The sequence below is a fragment of the Topomyia yanbarensis genome, chromosome 2 (assembly GCF_030247195.1).
Source record: "Topomyia yanbarensis strain Yona2022 chromosome 2, ASM3024719v1, whole genome shotgun sequence".
Lineage (NCBI taxonomy): Eukaryota > Metazoa > Arthropoda > Insecta > Diptera > Culicidae > Topomyia > Topomyia yanbarensis.
Genome location: NC_080671.1, coordinates 240,793,083 through 240,813,144, shown reverse-complemented (window position 1 = coordinate 240,813,144; position 20,062 = coordinate 240,793,083). Strand labels below are relative to the sequence as shown.

At 35.6% G+C, this 20,062-nt stretch overlaps 2 protein-coding genes across 3 annotated transcripts in view; one reads left to right on the top strand and one right to left on the bottom strand.

The window, feature by feature from the left end:
• The window catches only part of LOC131682989 (remodeling and spacing factor 1), a 292,389-nt gene that overhangs the window by 258,399 nt on the left and 13,928 nt on the right, over nt 1-20,062 (bottom strand). The gene's annotated exons all lie outside the window — the stretch shown is intronic.
• LOC131682991 (uncharacterized) lies at nt 1,765-16,543 on the top strand. The gene is made up of 6 exons (XM_058964815.1): nt 1,765-3,174; nt 3,238-3,368; nt 3,679-4,428; nt 4,483-4,818; nt 4,889-5,042; nt 13,585-16,543. The coding sequence occupies exons 1-6, from the start codon at nt 3,027-3,029 to the stop codon at nt 14,055-14,057; spliced, it is 1,992 nt and encodes a 663-aa protein (XP_058820798.1). The 5' UTR covers nt 1,765-3,026; the 3' UTR covers nt 14,058-16,543.

Genomic DNA, 20,062 nt, shown 5'->3' with positions numbered 1-20,062 from the left:
ATGGCATGCCCTGTTAAAAAAACATCATGTTGAACCACCTTGTATATGCCAAGGTTTGAGAGTAAAAATAAGGACATTTGAATTAAAATAAGGACGCTTTCCAAAAACCTCGAAAATAAGGACATGTCCTTTAAAATAAGGACGGTTGGTAACCCTAGTGTATTACTTCAAAGTCGAGCTACGCTTACAAAACTCAGCCGTAATGAAGCCAGTGATGCCTACTTGGTCGGTTTGTTTGAGGATACAAAATAAGTTCTCCCCAGTGGATCAGCAGGAACTATGAAACATTCGCAATAAAATCATAATGCATGATCAGAATCGTCTCATTCCTTCATATTTCACTATTTCTAATTCTTTACATGTGTTGCTATATTTTGGAAGAGATCTGATAACTCTATCTCTTTTAATGGATATTTGTTTGTTTTGTGACAGCCAGAGTAAATTTGCAATGAATAACATTATTCCATCTTTGTGAGTTGCCATTCATCGAATAAATGTTTAGTCTATTGCTATTTATAGCAAATTTTATGCTCAACATTTGCCGCGAACAAAGTTTTTTGGTAACTTCTCATGGTTCTGTGTAATTTCACAATTTTCATGAATAGACCCATTGGGTAACTGTGAAACGATGGCGTATGGGGAACAGTGATTTTTTTTGTTTTTGTGGTCTGTCTCAAAATGTGAATGGGTTCCGATTTTCCATAGTAAATACTACTCATATAGTGCAAAATGAGTAAATTTGGGCAAGTTTTGTAGAAATTGTCTCTTATTTCAGGATTGCAGCTAATATGCATATATGGTGGTTCGATGTTACGCGATAATATAGTGGATTCTTTCGTAAACAAAAGATTTATAACTTTAATTCAAAGCGTTAGGATCATTCTTCGTCAAAACAAAAGAATAAAATTTATAAGTAGAATATTTCACTATAGACGACATCGTGTTTTATAGTTCCTACCCATGGGGCACACTGATACATTTTACCACCTACTGTTCATTATCCAAAAAATGTTATTTCCCGTGAATTTTACCAGCTGGAAAAAATATATGTATTAGTTAACAACAGAGTGGCACCATGTATCGCTTTTGGTTACACAAATAACATGTATTATCATCAAAATTAAATTGTAGAAAAAATGTGTTTCATTGTTACCCTCTCTCCCCTACGTAGGGGAGACTGAGGAGACTTGATCCCCTTTTTTATTTTTCAGTCCAACTCCGTGGAATGATAAAAAACTATGTATTTTTTTGTAGTTTTATATTGTTTCTAGGGATGACTAGTAATCATAAAAAATTTACATGGAAATATTATACTGGACATGAGCTATGAGCATTTCTGGAAAACAACAAAAAAATGGAAAATTTTAAGATTAGTGGAGACTCGATCCCTAATTTGGGGACACTTGATTCCTTTATGAAAACGTGTTTAAAAGAGCATGTAGGGTAATAAGCCTATTTTTGCCCTGTTTCTACTATCATCCTACCCATCTGAAGCCTTTGGTTAGAGCAGTGTCTGCCATCTTTGCTCAACGCATTGACTCAAATGGTATTGCGATAATGGGGGTACTCAATTAGAGATTTTGCTTCGCTCAAACAGAAGATTTTCACCATTCTCAAGACAATTTTGTTATTATATTGGCTCTTAATAATAGGCGAATGACCTTAACGTTAAAACCTCTATAATCGAAATAAAAAAAATGGACCTTAATAACAAATCAAAGAAGCTGAAATAATAAAATTATTGTAGTAATAATGAGGGACCCTTCTTAATAGGGCAAAAACGGGCACATTTCCCCATTCAATTTTATAAATGGATTGTAGTATTGATTAAATTGTTATGATTAGATATTGTTATTTTTGTGACTACATATTACGCATCTCTCACCTGATTTTTTTACGAATTCCCCATATCTCCGTGCAATTATTTGAAAGCTGTCTTTATTATGGTTGAGGAACGTCAAATGCGGGATGAATGGTTGCTACGTATACTGTAGTAAACAATTACAGTTATGTTTCTTTACGATGAAGCGTTCATTTTTGACATTTTTTATGACAACAATGACTTTAATTGTTCTGGTGTGAATTTGGTTATTTTCAGTGGTGTGTATGAAGTATGGCGAAGGGGAGCAAATCTCCACGAATTTGAAGGGATCACGTGAACCCATAGCATCTATTTCAGCAAACTTTAGTAACAATATAGTTGAACAAAAGAATCAGCTCAATCATAACGTATTCATATAATTGACATTCTCCTGTAATTCTGTATCCGAAAGTAGAGTATGTAGTGGGTGATTTTATCAATTTTATAAAAGTTTGAAAATTTGAAAAATAAATCTTCTTCAGTTCTTCTGAGACTTTTTTTAAATCGGTAAAAATTCGGTTACACAAAAGTCCAATTTCTTTTTTCTGTGTTAATGAAATTTATGTTTAGATAAAACTACGCAACTTTATAGTATATTCGATTAATGTATTCTGATCCGGCTTTGAGTTACAATGATGGGATCAAGTCTCCCCGGGGATCAAGTCTCCACAGTCACCCCTAACTTTCTCGCAAAAGAAATCAAACTGGCTCACAGTGTCCGCTGGGAGTGGGCGTAAATTACAATAAAAGCAACGGTTCTTTTCAGGACCAATCAATTGTGTTCTAGTGAGAGTTAAACTGAAACTCATTTTAAGATGTGTAACAAATTTTCAACAAGCAACATAATACGTTGTGTGGAAAGAAATAGCTTGCACACAGAACAAAAATTTAAATTATCCTCTCGCTCGTTTCGTGCACTGCTTTTCCATTTCTTTCTGCTGCTATTATCAGTATAATCAAAACGAATGTGCGTGTTCCCTCACCATCCCTCTAGTGATCAGTGTTGCTTCAATTGCATGTGTTTAAGAGAAACGTCTAAGTCGCACACTCAAAAAAATATTCTCGTTAGAGTTATGTGGAAAATCCTATACATTTGAATTTTGCTTTATCCGCTTTGTTCTACGTGATCTAGATAAGTTATATAAGATTGTCCGGTGCATGCTAGATGACTCCCTCGTATCATTTACGTGATTTACAGATATATAGTCGTTACGTGAAATTCCTGTGTGAAATAATTTCTAAAGCCATCAACATGGACGCTTTGCTTGCCGATTTGGAGCTACCAGAAAGTCTGCTCAATATTTTATTGAAACGTAAGTTTTTTTCGATCGAGATTTAATTTGCATGATTTCAATAAATTTGTTTTAAAATTTAAGAATGCGATCTTGGAATATTCGAGCTTTGTACATTCGACGTTGAAGAATTTCGAGAATTTCTCGAGCCAACCGGAGTGAGTTGGTGTTACGAAAATCTTTATCAAAAGATAGCGGCTTGGAGAAAACGAAATGTGAGTATTTGTCGTTAAATTCATTATTGTATGGCATTAAAAATACTTTTGTAGTCGCTCCGGAAGGAGAACGAGTAGAATGGCAAACACAAGATTTGTTCCAATACTCAATTCTTGCTTCCAGTTACTCCGGAGCAAAAAAATACCTTTTTTACTCCTGCTTGTTACCAGAAAAATACAGGAACGATTTACTTCCTGTTTGCACCGGAGTGTCTTCCAGTATCTCCTGGTACTGGAACAATACATTGTCGCCACCGGTTTTCAAAATCCGCATTATTTCCTTTAGATAATGTTTATATTTTATTTGCAGCGATCACGCATTACAGAACTTTTAAGCGGTGCGGTTTTAGAAGGGAAAACGCACCCTTCACCAAGTGCCGCAGCAAAAGACTATGAACTCGCAGTAGCTGAGGTATTCAGCGAAAACGAACAGGAAGCCATTTTTTCGAGTTCCTTGAAGCAGGAGCAGTTAGCGGTTGTTCCAGTCTTAGAGTGTCAAAAACAATACAAGTTAGAGTATACTCCCGGACGCTCGTCTGATATTGGACAACTGATTGCGACGTCCAATACAAACCAGTTTGTCGTCGGAAAAATATTATCTGAAGCCAATTCGCAACGTTCAGGCCTAGAAGAACTTAGATTCCAGCAGGGCATTGAGCAGCCGGGAGAAGATTCGCGAGAGTACTCCCCCTTCAGGTCCAGATCTGAATCCAGTGATCGTGAAAATGAACCCTATCAAGAGTGTATCGACCTTCCACAATCGTTGCAAAAGGAACGTTCGGTAGATCTCGATGCGGAAGACTTCAGTCAGAACGACGATAGGACGGAGCCCGCGTCGGAGCTGTTCACCCCTAAGTTCTTACTAAAGTTACTCGAGCAGACCGAGACGGGTAAAGATATTTTGGAGCGAGCAAAATTGGGTGAGCTGTCCGATGCGAAACAATTACAATTGGCAGGAATAATCGCTCGCCATCACCTTACATTGAAAAAGAAACTCAGCTCCGAGGATTTACAAACATACAGTTTAGCTGTTATCACGTTATTTAAATCGGAAAGAAAAGTAAAAATGGTAAGGATTGTTTAAAAGCAACAATTTAAAAAAAATATTTTCCAGGAGAACTACTATCTACCACGTGGTGGAGATCGGAAGAACCCTGGTGGAAAAATTGCGAACAAGATTGGGAATCTAAAGCAAAGTAAGAGGAAGAGTGACTTAAAAGAAGACCAGCACGCTAAGCAATTAAAATTCAGTGCGGATGCTTCTATCCAACATCCAGGTCTGAGTGATGCGGCAAAATGGTTAATGCTTAACCAGCAGCCTTGGTCAGCAGTTTTGGACAGATGGGCGGCCAGTTACAGCAATCGAAAGCAATATCTCCGCAACTCGAAATCGGTGCCGAAGTTGTTAAAAGATTTTCCGCATTATGCAAACACATTTGGTTATCAATTGGTATGTTAAATAAGCAATATGTTTAAATATACATATAAACTTACAGAGTCTTTTCTCGTCTTCGTTTCAGATTGATGCAGATTTTGAGCAGCTTTTTGATGACGCGCCCAACGGTTTGGAAACCTTAAAAAGTATCATCCCGAATTTGGAAATTTATATTGAGAAGAAATCCGTCGACCCATCAGCGGTTGGATTACTTGAATACCTCAAGAGTTCCAGTGAAGGTAAGGACTATTTCAACTTACACTTTTTATTAGTTTACGGTTTAGTAGAATTGTTGGGAAGGTCAAAAGGAAAAATGAAATCATGTACGTTAACTAACAAAATGAAATTTTGATTTCACATCTAAAATTAGACTGCGATTGAAATTTGTGAAATTCACCGACCCTAAGAATCTTGATATTTTGACTCATCCAGTTGTACCACGTGCCAGACTAGCAAAACAGAGAATTTTCATTAACTTCATTGCTTTTTGATCCTATTGGTTTCTCCATTTCAATCGAGCATCCTATACACCTACTAATGATGCACATGCCAACTCAGCAAAACAACAAATTGAATGCATTTTTGTTAGATTTGGCTGCCGATTTTTTCAATTCCAAGATTAGTTCTGTTGTTCTGTTAGTTGGGATACGCTACTGTTCTAGATCTAGTATAGTTTGTATACAATATTTCTAATATGCAGAATCGACAAAAACGACTCCTGTTTTATACGTGTTTTGACCAATGAACATTATCGAATGACTCCTGGAGGTTAATACTGAAGTAAACAATCAAGTGAAAATGTGGATATAACCAACAACTTCGCAATCCTATTCTATTGATATCGAAAGCTTACGGGCATCATTTTGAATATAGTTATTATTGTGATTTATTGGCGATACCCTGTTGGTTACATTTGTACACCTTGTCAGGTCAAGGATGGTGTAGTAATCCGTTCCGAAAAACGCAATCAAAGAATCAATGCAAAGTGGTTTTCTCACCACACTGAGCCGTATCCGGGACGAAATATGGACGAGACTCGGCCGCGTGCAGTTTCTGGTTTATTGTGTGCATTTTCATGAGACCATTATCACCAAAATTGGCTTGTCTGTATCCTGAACTCGTTACGTTTGCTAAGAATGCATCGATGGAAAGGCAATGCATCAAGACCGTTGCACAAACAGGTCCCAGCCCTGATCCATTCCATACAAGCCCCGCAGTGTGGATAACATTTCTGAATCAATTTAAAGCACTGTATCATTTTAACCCAGTAAACAATAATCTACAGGTACAATCTAAAATGTTGCTTCCTTGATCTGAGTTAAGGCATCTATCGACAGGTTACCGTAATATTGTTAAACAAATACAAATACTGTACAATTCTGTGCGCTTATAGTGAACGGTGTCATATCATGCAACGGAACATTCAATATACCCTGCTTTTTATAATAGCGGTACTAGGAAACCTAATCAAGGTTGGTTATATGGACCGCTAAACCGGTGCAATACTTGTTTTGGTTTTACAACTGCTCGTCACATTGAAACAGATAGAGTTTAGTAATAAGACTAAAATATTCTGTCTCCACTATATTGTTGATTTTTTCCAGCGGCATACACACCCTCGATTTAACAAAGTTCATTGTTACGATACAGAAAAAAAAACCGATGCTAAAACTAAATGATTTCAGCATATATCTGCTACAATACAATAAATCTCGACAAACATATGATTACGGCCTAAAAGCCAACTGTCAAAATTCTCTTTGAAAGGAAATTCCGGACAAATCGTTAATGACCAAACACAGTTCGTAGCAGTTAATGAAAGAGAAAACTTTTCTCTTTTGTTTACTACCAACACCTGGGATTGGCGATCAACGGTTTGTCCGGAATTTCCACTCAAAGCGAATTTTGACAGTTGGCTTTTAGGCCCTAATCATATGTTTGTCGAGAAATGCAAATCAGCTCGAAATTGACAATCACAATTCAAGAGTACTTATTCAAAAGGTCCTAAGTGACATTGAGCTCGAACTGAGAAAAACAAGGCTGAAGTTTCATGGAGCTAAAACAAATCCCTATTAGAGAACAAATATGTGTTTTGATGAAACAATTATGCCAATATAGTCTATGGACTATGCTCTTTAGGTAAATAATACTAAAAACATGAAATGTTTAGTGCTAATGTAGTTTTTAAGCGCTTTAAAATGATGCGTCCTTTTGAAAATTATAGGACCTTTCACGTAGGTCTTTTTTCGGGCCTAAGAATCATACGACGCTGCACATAAGGCTTTTTTCAGCAAAGGTACCTCTTACGACGAATATTGAATATCTTCAAAGTTTTCGACAAAATGAGCACCGGAATACGAATGTTCTTCATTACTCTTGTAAATAGTTGCACTGGATTTAACAGAAGTCTTGCAGAAAAAAATTGCGGAAAACTTTAGTTTATATTAACAAACCATTGGCTGGAAGTGGTTAAAACCAAAGAATGGCATGTTACTTTAGAATAACTAAGCTTTCCAATTATAACTTAATTTATTATACTTTCTAAATTCAACTTCGAAAATAAGTCGCATAAACAGAAGAAAATAATTTCTTTTATTTTGATGCTTAGGACGTTTTTACTAGGTACCTATGTGCAGTTTGAAAAACATAGAATAAAATGAATCATGCGTCGTTTTTGCATGGCGCCTATGAACAGCAGCAGAGGTTTTGAAATGTTTCACACATAGGTCCTTTCAATTTAAAAGGTCTCAAGTGTAAAATTTCAAAATATGATCATGAAAACTTTGCGACTTTTTATATAATGCTTGTTATTTTGATAAATACTGGGTATAATGAATCCTGGTTTTCGGTAGTCGTTAGCTATGTTGTAATCACATGCTCGGCTGCAAATAACTCAGTTTGTTTACATTTGTCACTAAGGACTATTTGAATCAGCACTCTTGAATTATTATAACAAATCTGAAAAGGGGCCCCAATTATTGGTTCGAATTAAAATTCGCCGAAATGTCAATTGACAATAAGTTCATCTAGATCTGTGTATTATGAGTCCCGTACAGAGAAATGCACAAAACTGAATTAGGCAATCCATTAGACGTTTGTTTGACAATTCAGCGGTGGGTTCTGTCAACAAGTCTACTCCTGCGAACAGAAAAACTCGTCCGACAAATAACTTTGTTAGTCCGATTCGTTTGATGTTGGATCGAGTCAACGATATTGTCGGACGTCGCACCCCTCGGAGTAACGTCAGAATAAGTAAACAAGAAATAATCAGCTGATCAGAAACGTCTCATGGATTGCCTAATAAAATGAGGACTACTTTATTTCTGGCACGCACAGTTTTTGCTGCCACTTTGAGTGACTTCAATCGACTGACAATAAATTCATATGGAGTGAATTGAAAACATACTGTTTCGTGGCTTACAGCACTTTATTTATAATACTCTATGTAATTTATCGTACATTGTTACAAAAGATTATAATAGTATAAAGTGACTTGTTTGGTCGATTGAAATGTTTTGCCATAATATTATTTTTATCAACTCTAATACTTTTCGTGCATTTTCTTCGAAAGAAGAATATTTGTTTACTTTGCACGATACGTAGCCACTGACATGTTCGATAGGTAGATTAGGTTTCACTCTGGGCGAACCTTTAAACATGAACAACGCCTTTGGGTTCATCCTGAGTGTTAATTTGTGTTTATTGAATTTTACAAGATGACGACACGAATGGACTCATGGTGAATGAAGTTCATGTTTGATAATTCTTGGTGTTTGTTTGCTACGTCAGTTGTGTGAGTTAGTGTGCAACGGTTCGAACTCACGTAACTCCCATGTAAACAAATCACCGAGAATTGTCAAATGAAGTTCATCCGGCTCATTTTGTGAGCTTATATCGGTTGGTGTAAAACCTAATATTTTGCTATTTTTATTCCACCATTCAAGATGCCTACCTGACTCTGTTCAAAACTGTTAGTTTCACATTTATACTCCATTTGAAAAGAATGGCCTATTAAGCAAAGTCAAATTTTCGAAGAAAAATGTATGTTTCGCTGTTTTGTTTCCTTTGATTATATATCGAATTAAAATTTATCTCAACTATTTTTCACTTTTCTATTTTGTAGTATTTAGTCGCATAGTGCTACCCCAATAAAAAACGTCATCTGCGAACTTTAACCTATATAGTGCAACTATTCCACATATTGTTTGGATGATACCCTGAATGCGTCGTTGGGCTAAGGTATGCATAAAATGAAAACCAACGCAGCTAGACAAATCCTGGGACGGGACTCGCGGGTAGATATTTTCTTTTTCTCTCGATTATACCTTCATGTCCTTTCTGTTTATTCACATTTTCGAGTTGGTTGTTCAAACTTGTACCTTCTGGCGCCTAACGTGCATAAGTACCTTACTATGATTTGAAGTTCTAAAGCTACTAAAATCTATATCTAAAAATTTTTACATTACTGATTATTTTAAATTTTGAAAATGTCTTCATAAAATACCATGCAGATTACAGACACTGCATACTAGTAAAATAATATTGGCAACGCTAGCAAAATGTAAACACAAATGAACACTCCGGATGAACCTATCGTCAATTGACATTTCGACGAGTTTTAATTCGAGCCAATTATATGGGCACAGCAAAATGTAAACACAAATGCCCCCTGTACACGCCACCGAAAAACTACCTAAAATTCAGTACTTTTGACTCAATCTCGTGGTATCGTTCAGGGAGGAAAAATTAGGTAAACCGTGTTGAAGGAAGTTTCCATTTAACTACTGCAAAAATAATAACTCAACCTTGAGTTTAATTTACTTAAATTTAAGTTGAATTTACCTAATTTTGAGTATACCCCAAACAACTTAAAAGTACCTTACTGCACGGAAGACCTCGACTAAGTCGAATCTCTCGTTTTGTTTTTGACAACACTAATAAGTGCGAAAGCGACGCACAGCTCAAAAGTACCTAAATCTAAGTTAAAAGAACTTATTCTGTAGGTTATTTTACGGTTGCGTGTACATCTCATACCAGTTACAGACACTTTATACACAGACTAGCGAAGTGTCAAAAATTGCAGCCAAACAGGACTGCAAAAAGAGCAGCCAAACGAGCATGATGGTTTTGAGAGGGGAAGTGCAAGAGGAAGCCCATGCAAAACTTATGGAGTTTCCGTGATGCCAGTTTACATCCATGGTTGCTAGTTTTACTATTTTTCTCTCTGCTAGTCTGTTATATAAAAGGTTTGTTGCAGTGCACGGAAGTCACTCGGGAGTAAACAGGAGCAAAAAATTCTTGCTCCTTTTTACTCCGGTTTGCTACCAGAAGAAGAAAAAAGTGAAGAAGAGAGTACAGGAACAATTTTATCCGTAGTACTTCCAGTTTCTCCTGGTACTGGAACAGACCTAAAGTGTCTGTAGTACCAGTACGATGTGGCGTAAACCTAATGTCAATTGACATTTCGACGAGTTTTGATTCGAGCCAATAATAGGGGCACCTCGCAGCTACATTGTTTTCAAAAAATAAGGCAGGGAGTAGGCTCTAGTGTCATTTATTTTCAAATGAAACTAATTAGAATGCTTCAATGCACTAATTGAGAACTCTTGATCATTTTTGATTTTGTTGGCTAGTATATAATATATATTATCTTGTATTTAGTGATCGCCATGACAACTTTGGTAAATATGATAGTTTACTACTTTCTGCGCACTCTAACGATATTGTTTTCAAGAAAAGGTCTAGTCGGGTGTTGTACGTTTCGATGAGCTAAACGTAAAATCCCCATAATTATGTTAGCACACACCATGGGAGAGTACCTGTGGAATAGCTTCGATAAATGCAACATACTTGGTGCACTATTGGCACTCGTTTCAATGAGTATTCGACACATTTTCTCAGGTGTAACGCTGGCAACTATTACTAAATATGTAGTCCTTAGATCGATTATCGTTGTTAAGCAAGATGGATGGAACACAATATTCATTGTTCTGTGTTGTCCTGTAAAAAGGGCTCGAATCTCGCTGCCAGTGATGAGTGAGTTTCAGTTCGAGTGTTATCGTAACATCTTGGCCGATTCCCCTAAAAATTATGAAATTCATATTTTGCCTTATTTTTCTGCTGCACGGAATAATCTGTAATGGATATGGGAGAAGGATGCCAAAAAGTTTGGGAAATGTTATAAAAACAGAACTTGTGACAAATGGCATCACATTGGAGTAGCTTAACAAAGAAATCGAAGCGTTACACCAGCAAGGAATTCTCTCGGCTTTTGAAATGAAAAAAATCCTTACTTGGACAGAAAAAAATGTTTCCTACCGGAATGTGGAACGGATGCACTACGATTTTTATTGTGTTCCAACAACGCAAAAAAATATTTGATCAACTTCAACATCCAAGAATGCCACACCGACAGACTGTTTTTCAACAAGATCTGACAAGCCACTCGGTACACACTCGGATGCGTTAAACGCTTCAATTCTAAGGAAAAATAATTGGCCAAAGTGTGCCTTTCCGAGATGGATCTTTGGATATTGAGCCGATTGGGAAACACTATAGCAGTGTTCGATAAATCGCTGGAAACCTACAACTTCCACTTGGCGGCGGCTGTTTGGAAGACGTTTTTCCACAGTAATTTCTGCGATGTTCACTAGGTAAGTCTGATGTTGGTCACTTACCGGGTCGTTAGCATACAAGACACCTGCGGAATAGCTTCGATAAATGCAACATACTTGGTGCATTATTGGCACTCGTGTCGATGAGTAATTTGACACATTTTCTCAGGTGTAACGTTGGCAACTACTACTAAATATGTAGTCAGAGCCAGAGATGGGAATTATCATTCATTCGCATGATTCTTGGCGAATCCGTTAATTGCTTTGACAGCAGCCAGTCGTTCATTCACGATCCGACTAAAACTCTCCAAACGAACACAACTGAACGTAGGTAGAGATGAACTTCCGAAAAAGTGAGCCAGGTAAAAGAATGACACGTACTATGTTGAATGAAGAAGATTGTGGTTCTTTGTTCGCGGATTGAATCGGAAGATTGAATTGTAAACATTCACAAGTGAATCAACTTTTAATTCACAAATGAATGTGAGATTGTATTCTCCAGTTGGGTTAGGTCAACTTTATACTGCAAATGTACACTATAATCAATATTGGGAAGTATATTACACTAGAATCCACTTGAAATTGATATTGTTATCTGCACGGAATCGTTTTATGAAGTTATTTCTGGGCAAATGCATGCTTGTACGTGACTTACATGAAAATTGTATAATTAACAATTTCGTATTTTTCAAACAATCCATGTTACGGCTCCGCGGTTAGGCATTCTCGTTTGGTGGTGCTGGTAAATACAGTACTGCGTAGAGAGCATTGTGCATTTTAAAAATGTTCCTTTTGAAATTTTCGAGCATTAGCGGTACTTGCTTATATTTGCAATTCTCATCTGCTTGCAGCGGAATTTTCTGCCCTCCTCCTGGATAACTTGCAACAGGATCTTTTTCTGGATACAGCGTCGTTTCATTCTAAAAATTGTGTAATTCTACACAAGAAGAGTTAACGAGATCGGGTTTCACAGTGGGAGCATGTTAGTGGATGAATTCAAATTGATTGTTTCGTGAAATGATTTTTCCCATGCCTGGTCAGAGCGATTGCGTTTTTAGATCAGAGTTGCTCTAGGTTCGCTCGGAGCTGTCACTTTTGTATGGAAACTGTAAACATTAGAGCGAACCTAGGGCGACTCGATTCTAAAACCGAAAACAGCATAAGAGATGGAACACAATATCAATTGTTCTGTGTTGTTCAGTAAAAAGGGTTCGAATCTCGCTGCCGGTGATAAGTGAGTTTCAGTTCGAGTTTTATCGTAACATCTTGATTCCCCACAAAATTATAAAATTCATATTTTGCCTTAATTGTGGTTTGTTTCTGAACCGGCAGATTTGATGAGATGTGTGAAATATTGGTTGCTTCGGAGGACAACATAGCGTCCCCAATTCTACATTTACATTACATAATTAGTGTACAGCCATTATGAGATTCTAAGGTGGGAAGACAATTTCCGCTACGGAGCCAGAAATGATTTTTTGTTGTCGACGCAGTGTTGTTTGACTAGGAAACTAATAATTTGTATTTGTATGTTTATTTGTAACGATAGCCTGTTAGTGTATTTGCCTTATATCTAGTCAATAACTATTGTATATATATATATATATATATATATATATATATATATATATATATATATATATATATATATATATATATATATATATATATATATATATATATATATATATATATATATATATATATATATATATATATATATATATATATATATATATATATATATATATATATATATATATATATATATATATATATAATAAATATATATATAATATATATATATATATATATATATATATATATATATATATATATATATATATATATATATATATATATATATATATATATATATATATATATATATATATATATATATATATATATTTATTATATATATATATTTGGAAAGAGTGTCTCTTCATAATCACAGTAAAAGGATTTGACTAGAACTGATTTTTCATGAAAATATTAATGCACACAACATGCTTACAAACTAAAAAAGTAAAGCGTTTAATTGTTGAATTTCGACTTTGTTGTGCCTGCTAGCATAAAGATATGCTTATGCAACCAAATATTTTTGTCCCCTACCAGTATTATGAAAACACGTCCTTATTAATACTGTTTAAATCGATTCTTTCAGATACAAGAGTGTGTAGTTTACTACTACTGCTAAATACCGTATTACCGCCAATATCCGCAGGCACAAGATATAAGCCGACCATCTACGTTGCCCAGTGCGACACAGTTATTTTTGCCAAGGATGAAGAAGAGATCAAATCGAAAGTAGCTAGCGTGAATGCTGAGTACAGTGAACGAGGTCTACCAATAGTACCAAAGTTGGTTTTCATTGGAAGTGGGCCGAATGATCTCGGAGGTCGGTATTTCGTCAAGTTTGCTGAACTGCAATACGAACTTTCATCGGCGGCCAGAGCAACGGACGTACTCATTAAGTTGACAGCTGTATTTGGAACACCATACTCGAGGCTCTCGAAGTTAATTTGGCACTTTCTCACTGGTGTCGTGTACAGTATCCCACAACGAGAATCCTACGCGAGTATTAACAAATTGCGCAACTTTTTGTCCACAAAACTACCGCCTAAGCTATCAACATGATCAATTGCATGCTAACCGACTGTGAACAAATATTTTCAAATGTATTTGACTATCTTCAGCATCTCAAAGACTTGCATCAGGTTCCCACAAATTTTTGTTATCGATGTACAGTAGGGCCATGCAATCAAATATTTTCAAAGTTATATCCATTTAAAAAACATATAATGCGTCACCAGCAAGATCTTTCTATTAATTTGAAATTCGTTAAAAATAGTCAAACAGTACCAGTCACACCACCTGAATTACAGTTATTACAGTCGCATCCAACAAAAAAATTCAAATCAAATACTGAAGAACTAGAGACAGGCTTATGTACAAATAGTTTAGATAATATTGAAAAATCTGCGCTCAATTTTACGTTAAATTTGCACGCGAAAAGTAATATTACTCGGAAAGACGTGTATTCAGTTCAGAACGAAGTAACGTTGCTGCTAACACAACTTGCCAACCACATTGAGAGCTTGAATATAACTACATTAGATTCAGAAAACGATTTTTTCTTTAGAAGTACAATTAATAGGATGAAAACTATGTTTAAAGGAATAAATTCAGATTTCACGCTCTTCAAATACTTAAAAAATGTTACTGGCATACAGCTACCATCGATTATTACAGTGGAAAGGTTAGAGAAAAATATTGCCACGATAATTGATGTGGAAATCGACACAGACATAAATAAAAATTTTCTTGTACTCATACCTATTGCGAATCAAATAAGGGCATTTTTTGAATGTGAAGATATATTTGAACGCACAGTAGAAAATCAGGCACTTTTGGAAAAATCAACATCGATTACAAATTTTGTGAAAGGATCATTATGGCGCAACATAAGAGAAAAATACTGCAATGATATTATAATTCCCGTTTGGCTTTACTCCGACGAATTTGAGATAAACGATTCACAAAGCTCTCACAACAATCGACATTCGGTTTGCGGAATATATTATAGCTTCCCTACAATCCCAGATGAATACTCTGCAAAATTAAGAAACATCTTTGTCGCTGGAATGCTGAAAAAAATTGACATCAAAGACGTGGGAATAAACAATCTAATTACACCATTAATAGAAGAATTTAAAAAAAATAGAAATTGACGGTATAGAACTAAACATACATAGTGATATCGTACTCGTTAAATTTGTTCTATGTCTGTTGCAAGGCGATAATTTAGGCATACATGCCATGCTTTTATTATCTAGTGGCTTCAATGCGACATTCTATTGTCGCTTCTGTAGAAGACCAAAAGAATTACTGAAAACAGATATTAAGAACATCCAGATTGTTTCCGTCGACGAGTAGACTATAATGAAGATATTGATATTGATAGGCATTGTGACACCGGTATCACAGGTTGGTCATTATTTAATGATTTACCATTTTTTCATGCTATGGAAAATAGAAGCGTTGATGCTATGCATGATCTATTCAGTGCGGGAATTTGTAAATATGGATTGGTTAAGGTATTAGATTACTGCATATATTAAAAAAAATATTTTACTCTAAGAGATTTAAACATACGTAAGAAAGAAGTTGGACAAGTATCTTTGGATAACGAACTTACAAGAATGCCTGACATTACAGATTTATACATTAGTAAAGAAAGACGAAAATCAGTTTCACTCAGAATGACATCTAATGAAACGCGTATATTTTGTCACTTTTTCACATTATTAGTAGGTCAATATATACCACAAGGTGATCCTGTTTGGCATTATGCTTTGAAGTTAGTGTCGCTGGTTGATTTATGCTTAAAGCGTTCATTCTCAGCAGAAGAAATTGAACGGCTAAGAGAGTTAATTACCTGCCATCACTCTTTGTATATAAAACTTTTCAAGAAAGATCTTAAACCAAAACACCACTTCGTCTTACATTACCCAAGCATAATATTATCTTCAGGACCAATACAAAATATAATGTGCTTTCGCAATGAAGCTAAGCATAAAGGTTTCAAACAGTACGCTCATGCAATAACATCAAGGAAAAACGTTTGCTATACGCTGTGTGGTAAATCCTATTTGCAATTCTCGAACGATTTTCTTAACAAGAGCTTTTTCGAACAGGATGATCAAAGTAGTTTTCGTGTGTGCGATATTAGATGTCGTAATTATTTTCATAAAATTATTCAGCCACTAAAAATTGATACTAACTATACTGTAATGCTTTCAAGTTCTATTATTCACAAAGGGAATAATTATAAATCAGGTATGTTTGTTGTAGAATGTTCTTTCAATGTCCCCGTTTTATACGAGATAATTGAAATGTTGTACATAGTCAATAACTTACACTTAATTCTACAGGTCTGGGTTCTTATAATGAACATTATTTAGCTTACGAAACAACCGGTTGTACAGATATCGTTGACATTTTAAGTATTGACTTTATCACTAGACCTCCGTTTATGATTCATATAGTTAATGACAAAACCATTGGAAGAAAACAAATGTTTAGAATTAAGAATGATTTCTGTAATAAATTGTCGTAAAATATCTATCTTCGTTAATCTTTCTCTAATTCCATTATCCTTATTGTTGAGGGTCATCTCGAGAATTTCAATACTACCCTGTACGGAAAACTAGTACTAATTTTAAATGTAACATTCATTTATTGTTCTGGTGAATATAAAGAGGAAATTATTGAAAACTAATACACCGCCGTGTAGTTTTGATGTTATTCCAAAATAAATATCACATTTCGACAAATGAATGTTACGTGAAACTCCCATAGCTGGTATTAGCATTTCCCGTAGAATACATTGGATCTGTATATTATTTTGAGCTGTGGTCAACTAACATTAATGTATCGGGTATGTGCAATGAAACTTACGTGAAAAGTGAGGTGAAAAATTACCATGCATGTTTTCACGTAACTCTGAAGTGAATAATTTTTTGAGTGTAGATTAGCAGGCCTAGGTTGCTTTGGCAGACAATCAAGCTTCAGTTTAGTAATTTATATCCTTGACCTGATATACAGTCCTGTACTGACAAATTTTCGTAATTAATACAAATTTGTTTTATTGGTTACGAAAATCTGTCAGTACAAGACTGTATATCAGGTCAGTAGTTTTTGAGAGGAAAAATATGAGAACAGAGGAAAAAGCTCTGGTCACGACACACTCTGCATCAATTCCGTCCATCATCACGTTTACACTCCCGGTGAAAAAGTGAAATATCCACTGCGAACATATTTCCCCGTGGAATATTTAAAATTATCGGGGAATATGAATATTTTTGCATTGATTCAATTATATCAAATAATTGTGCATGGATTTGCTGAACAGCGATGACATTTATATTCACCACACTTCTGTGAACTTACCTACCAAAAAGCTCACCTACCAAAAAGCTCACCTACCAAAAAGCTCCCCTACTAAAAAGCTCACTGAATACAGACTTCCACCTTAAAAGTGCTTTCTAGATAAAGCTCACAGCCTGGTGGCGGGAATCGGAACTACTGGAGTTGCCATAATTATCGAGCAAATAAACTGTTTTTAAATTTTGCATAAGAAACACAAAATGACTAACAACCACATAATGTTTAGTCAATTGCCCATACTTTTAGCTATCTCCTGGTGCATTGTTTATTCCAGGAAAACCTGGGTGCTGAGAAATTATTTTTTTAGTAAAAATATAATCTATCAAAAAGCTTATTTACTAAAAACCTTCCTTACCATAAAGTTAACTTGTCATACTGAATGATATTGGTTCACAGACATGGGGGCGAGAAATTGATTTTAATATTAATTAATAGTAGAAACATATTCCACCTACCAAAAAGCTTATAGCTACCTACCAAAAAGTTCGTCTGCTAAAAAGCTTCTTTATTAAAATTTTACCTGTATGCCACATGTATCCGCACCCTGGTGACTCAAAGTTAAACATCGCTAATGTAATGATACGCGTGTGAATCAGTTCTCATCATTCGTTGGATGGTAGAGTTGGATTTAGATGTCCGATTTTTAGTTAGGTATAATAGAAAAACTTGTTTTAATCCACCTAGCGGTGCAATTGTGCCTTTCTCAATCATGAACATGAGAATTTTTGCGTTGTTTATATTCATTATAAGCTTCCAAATGTATATATTACATTTTTATTATACACGACATGACAACTATATACAAGAATAGAAATCATTATTCGAGTTCTAAAACTTTGTAAAAGAAAAAACAGCCACGGTAATATTGAATTGAAAAAAGGTGCGAAATCGGCAAGTTCCAAAAAGTCGATCTTTACAAAAAAAAATTTTCGATATAACATAAAATCTCGACGTTTCATGCATTTTCAAGATGTTTGGCATCAAAAATACGAATTCGATTTCTGAATCATGGGGTCCCCCCTCGAAAAAAAAAATTTGAGTTCCGGCTTATATGGGAATTTCATATGTGACCGGACGATTTAGTCTATATTTCCGGACCCATATAAGCGATCCGTACGAAATTTTATAGACATCTGTGGGGATATTATAGCTATCATTTGGGACTAAGTTTGTGAAAATCGGCTCAACCATTTCCGGGAAACTGATGTGAGTTCGTCAATTTTGAAAGATGGCAGCTTTTCCCGGGCACTTCCGGAACCGTCTATGGTGGTCAATGTAGTCAACAAAAGTTTGGTTGGCCGTCGGTGACCTAGAACAGCAAATTGAAGTTGTTTGAGAGACATTTTAGCGAAATTTTTACCTTTTTTGCTTTCATCGGACTATCGGTTTGAACCGCAATTTGCTATGTGATCGCACGCCACAACCTCCAGAAGTCGGATCGGGATGAAATTAAATAGTCATTTACGGGGACGCAATACCTTTCATTTGAGACCAAGTTTAGTTGAATCGGTCTAGCCATCTCCGAGAAACCGATGTGACTGTTATTCTGAATTTAGATGCTTCCGCCGGGGCTTCCGGAACCGATGATGGTGGCCAATGTGGCCAAATAGACTTTGAATGGATGTTAGTGACCTAATACTACAAATTGAAGCAGTTGTGGTCATATTTTGGAAAACTTTTCTCCTTTATACATTCATTGCAGAATTTATTAAAATCGACATTTTCTGCGTGTTCGTACTCATCACCCTGTAATTCCGAAACAGGAAGTCGGATCCATCAGAAATTCAATAGCAGTCTATGGGAACGTTGCACCTTTCATTTGGGACTAAGTTTGTGAAAATCGGTTCAGCCATCCTGAGAAAAGATGGTGAGATTGTGTTCGCGTACACACACATGGTTTTCAGAGCAATTGCAATACCTTTCTATTGAGAAAAGCAAAACGTCAATCTCGAGCGTTAAAGTTATGTAAAAAATAACAGTTTATTTGAAAGTGATTAGTAGATCACTGCCAGGTGTGTTAGTGAACTTGATTGAATTGATAGCTGATCCCAAAAAGAATAAAAAAACAACCACTAAGTCAGTAGAGATATGCTGATATGGCATCGATTCGCTACTGTTTTAATGGATATTCGTTCAATTATATACACAAGTATAAACTTGTTTGTAAGAACATGAATGTCTCCTGTGGCTAGGTTACTGAATTACGTTACTGTTGAGTGATTGTAATTATGATAATCGTTCAATTCCAATTTATACCAAGTTTAATCTCATAAAGAACCACACGCTGATAAAATGTTTCGATGTCTTCGGAATACAGCAACCCTTTATTAGAATTAATAGAACTTCTCGATCTAGTGTATGTTGCAGAGGCGCATATAGTGTACCTAACCCTCTTCTTCTCCTCATGCCGTTTGCTACCGGTACTGTTGCAAGCCTTTCCTTGCTTGAACTCAAATCATCGGAAAAGTATTTATAGAGCGAATCCGAATGACTATGTTCAATTCGTAATCCCACGATCTAAAGTTTCCAATGGATCTGTTTAAAATGTTAAAAAATATGATCATGAATGTAAGACTTATAAAAACGTAAGTTTAAGGTATTTCAGAACCTTCTACTTTTAGCTATCTCCTGGTATAGTGGCTATTCTAGGAAAAGCCCGGGTGCTGCGAAATTAATTTTTTAGTAGAAATATA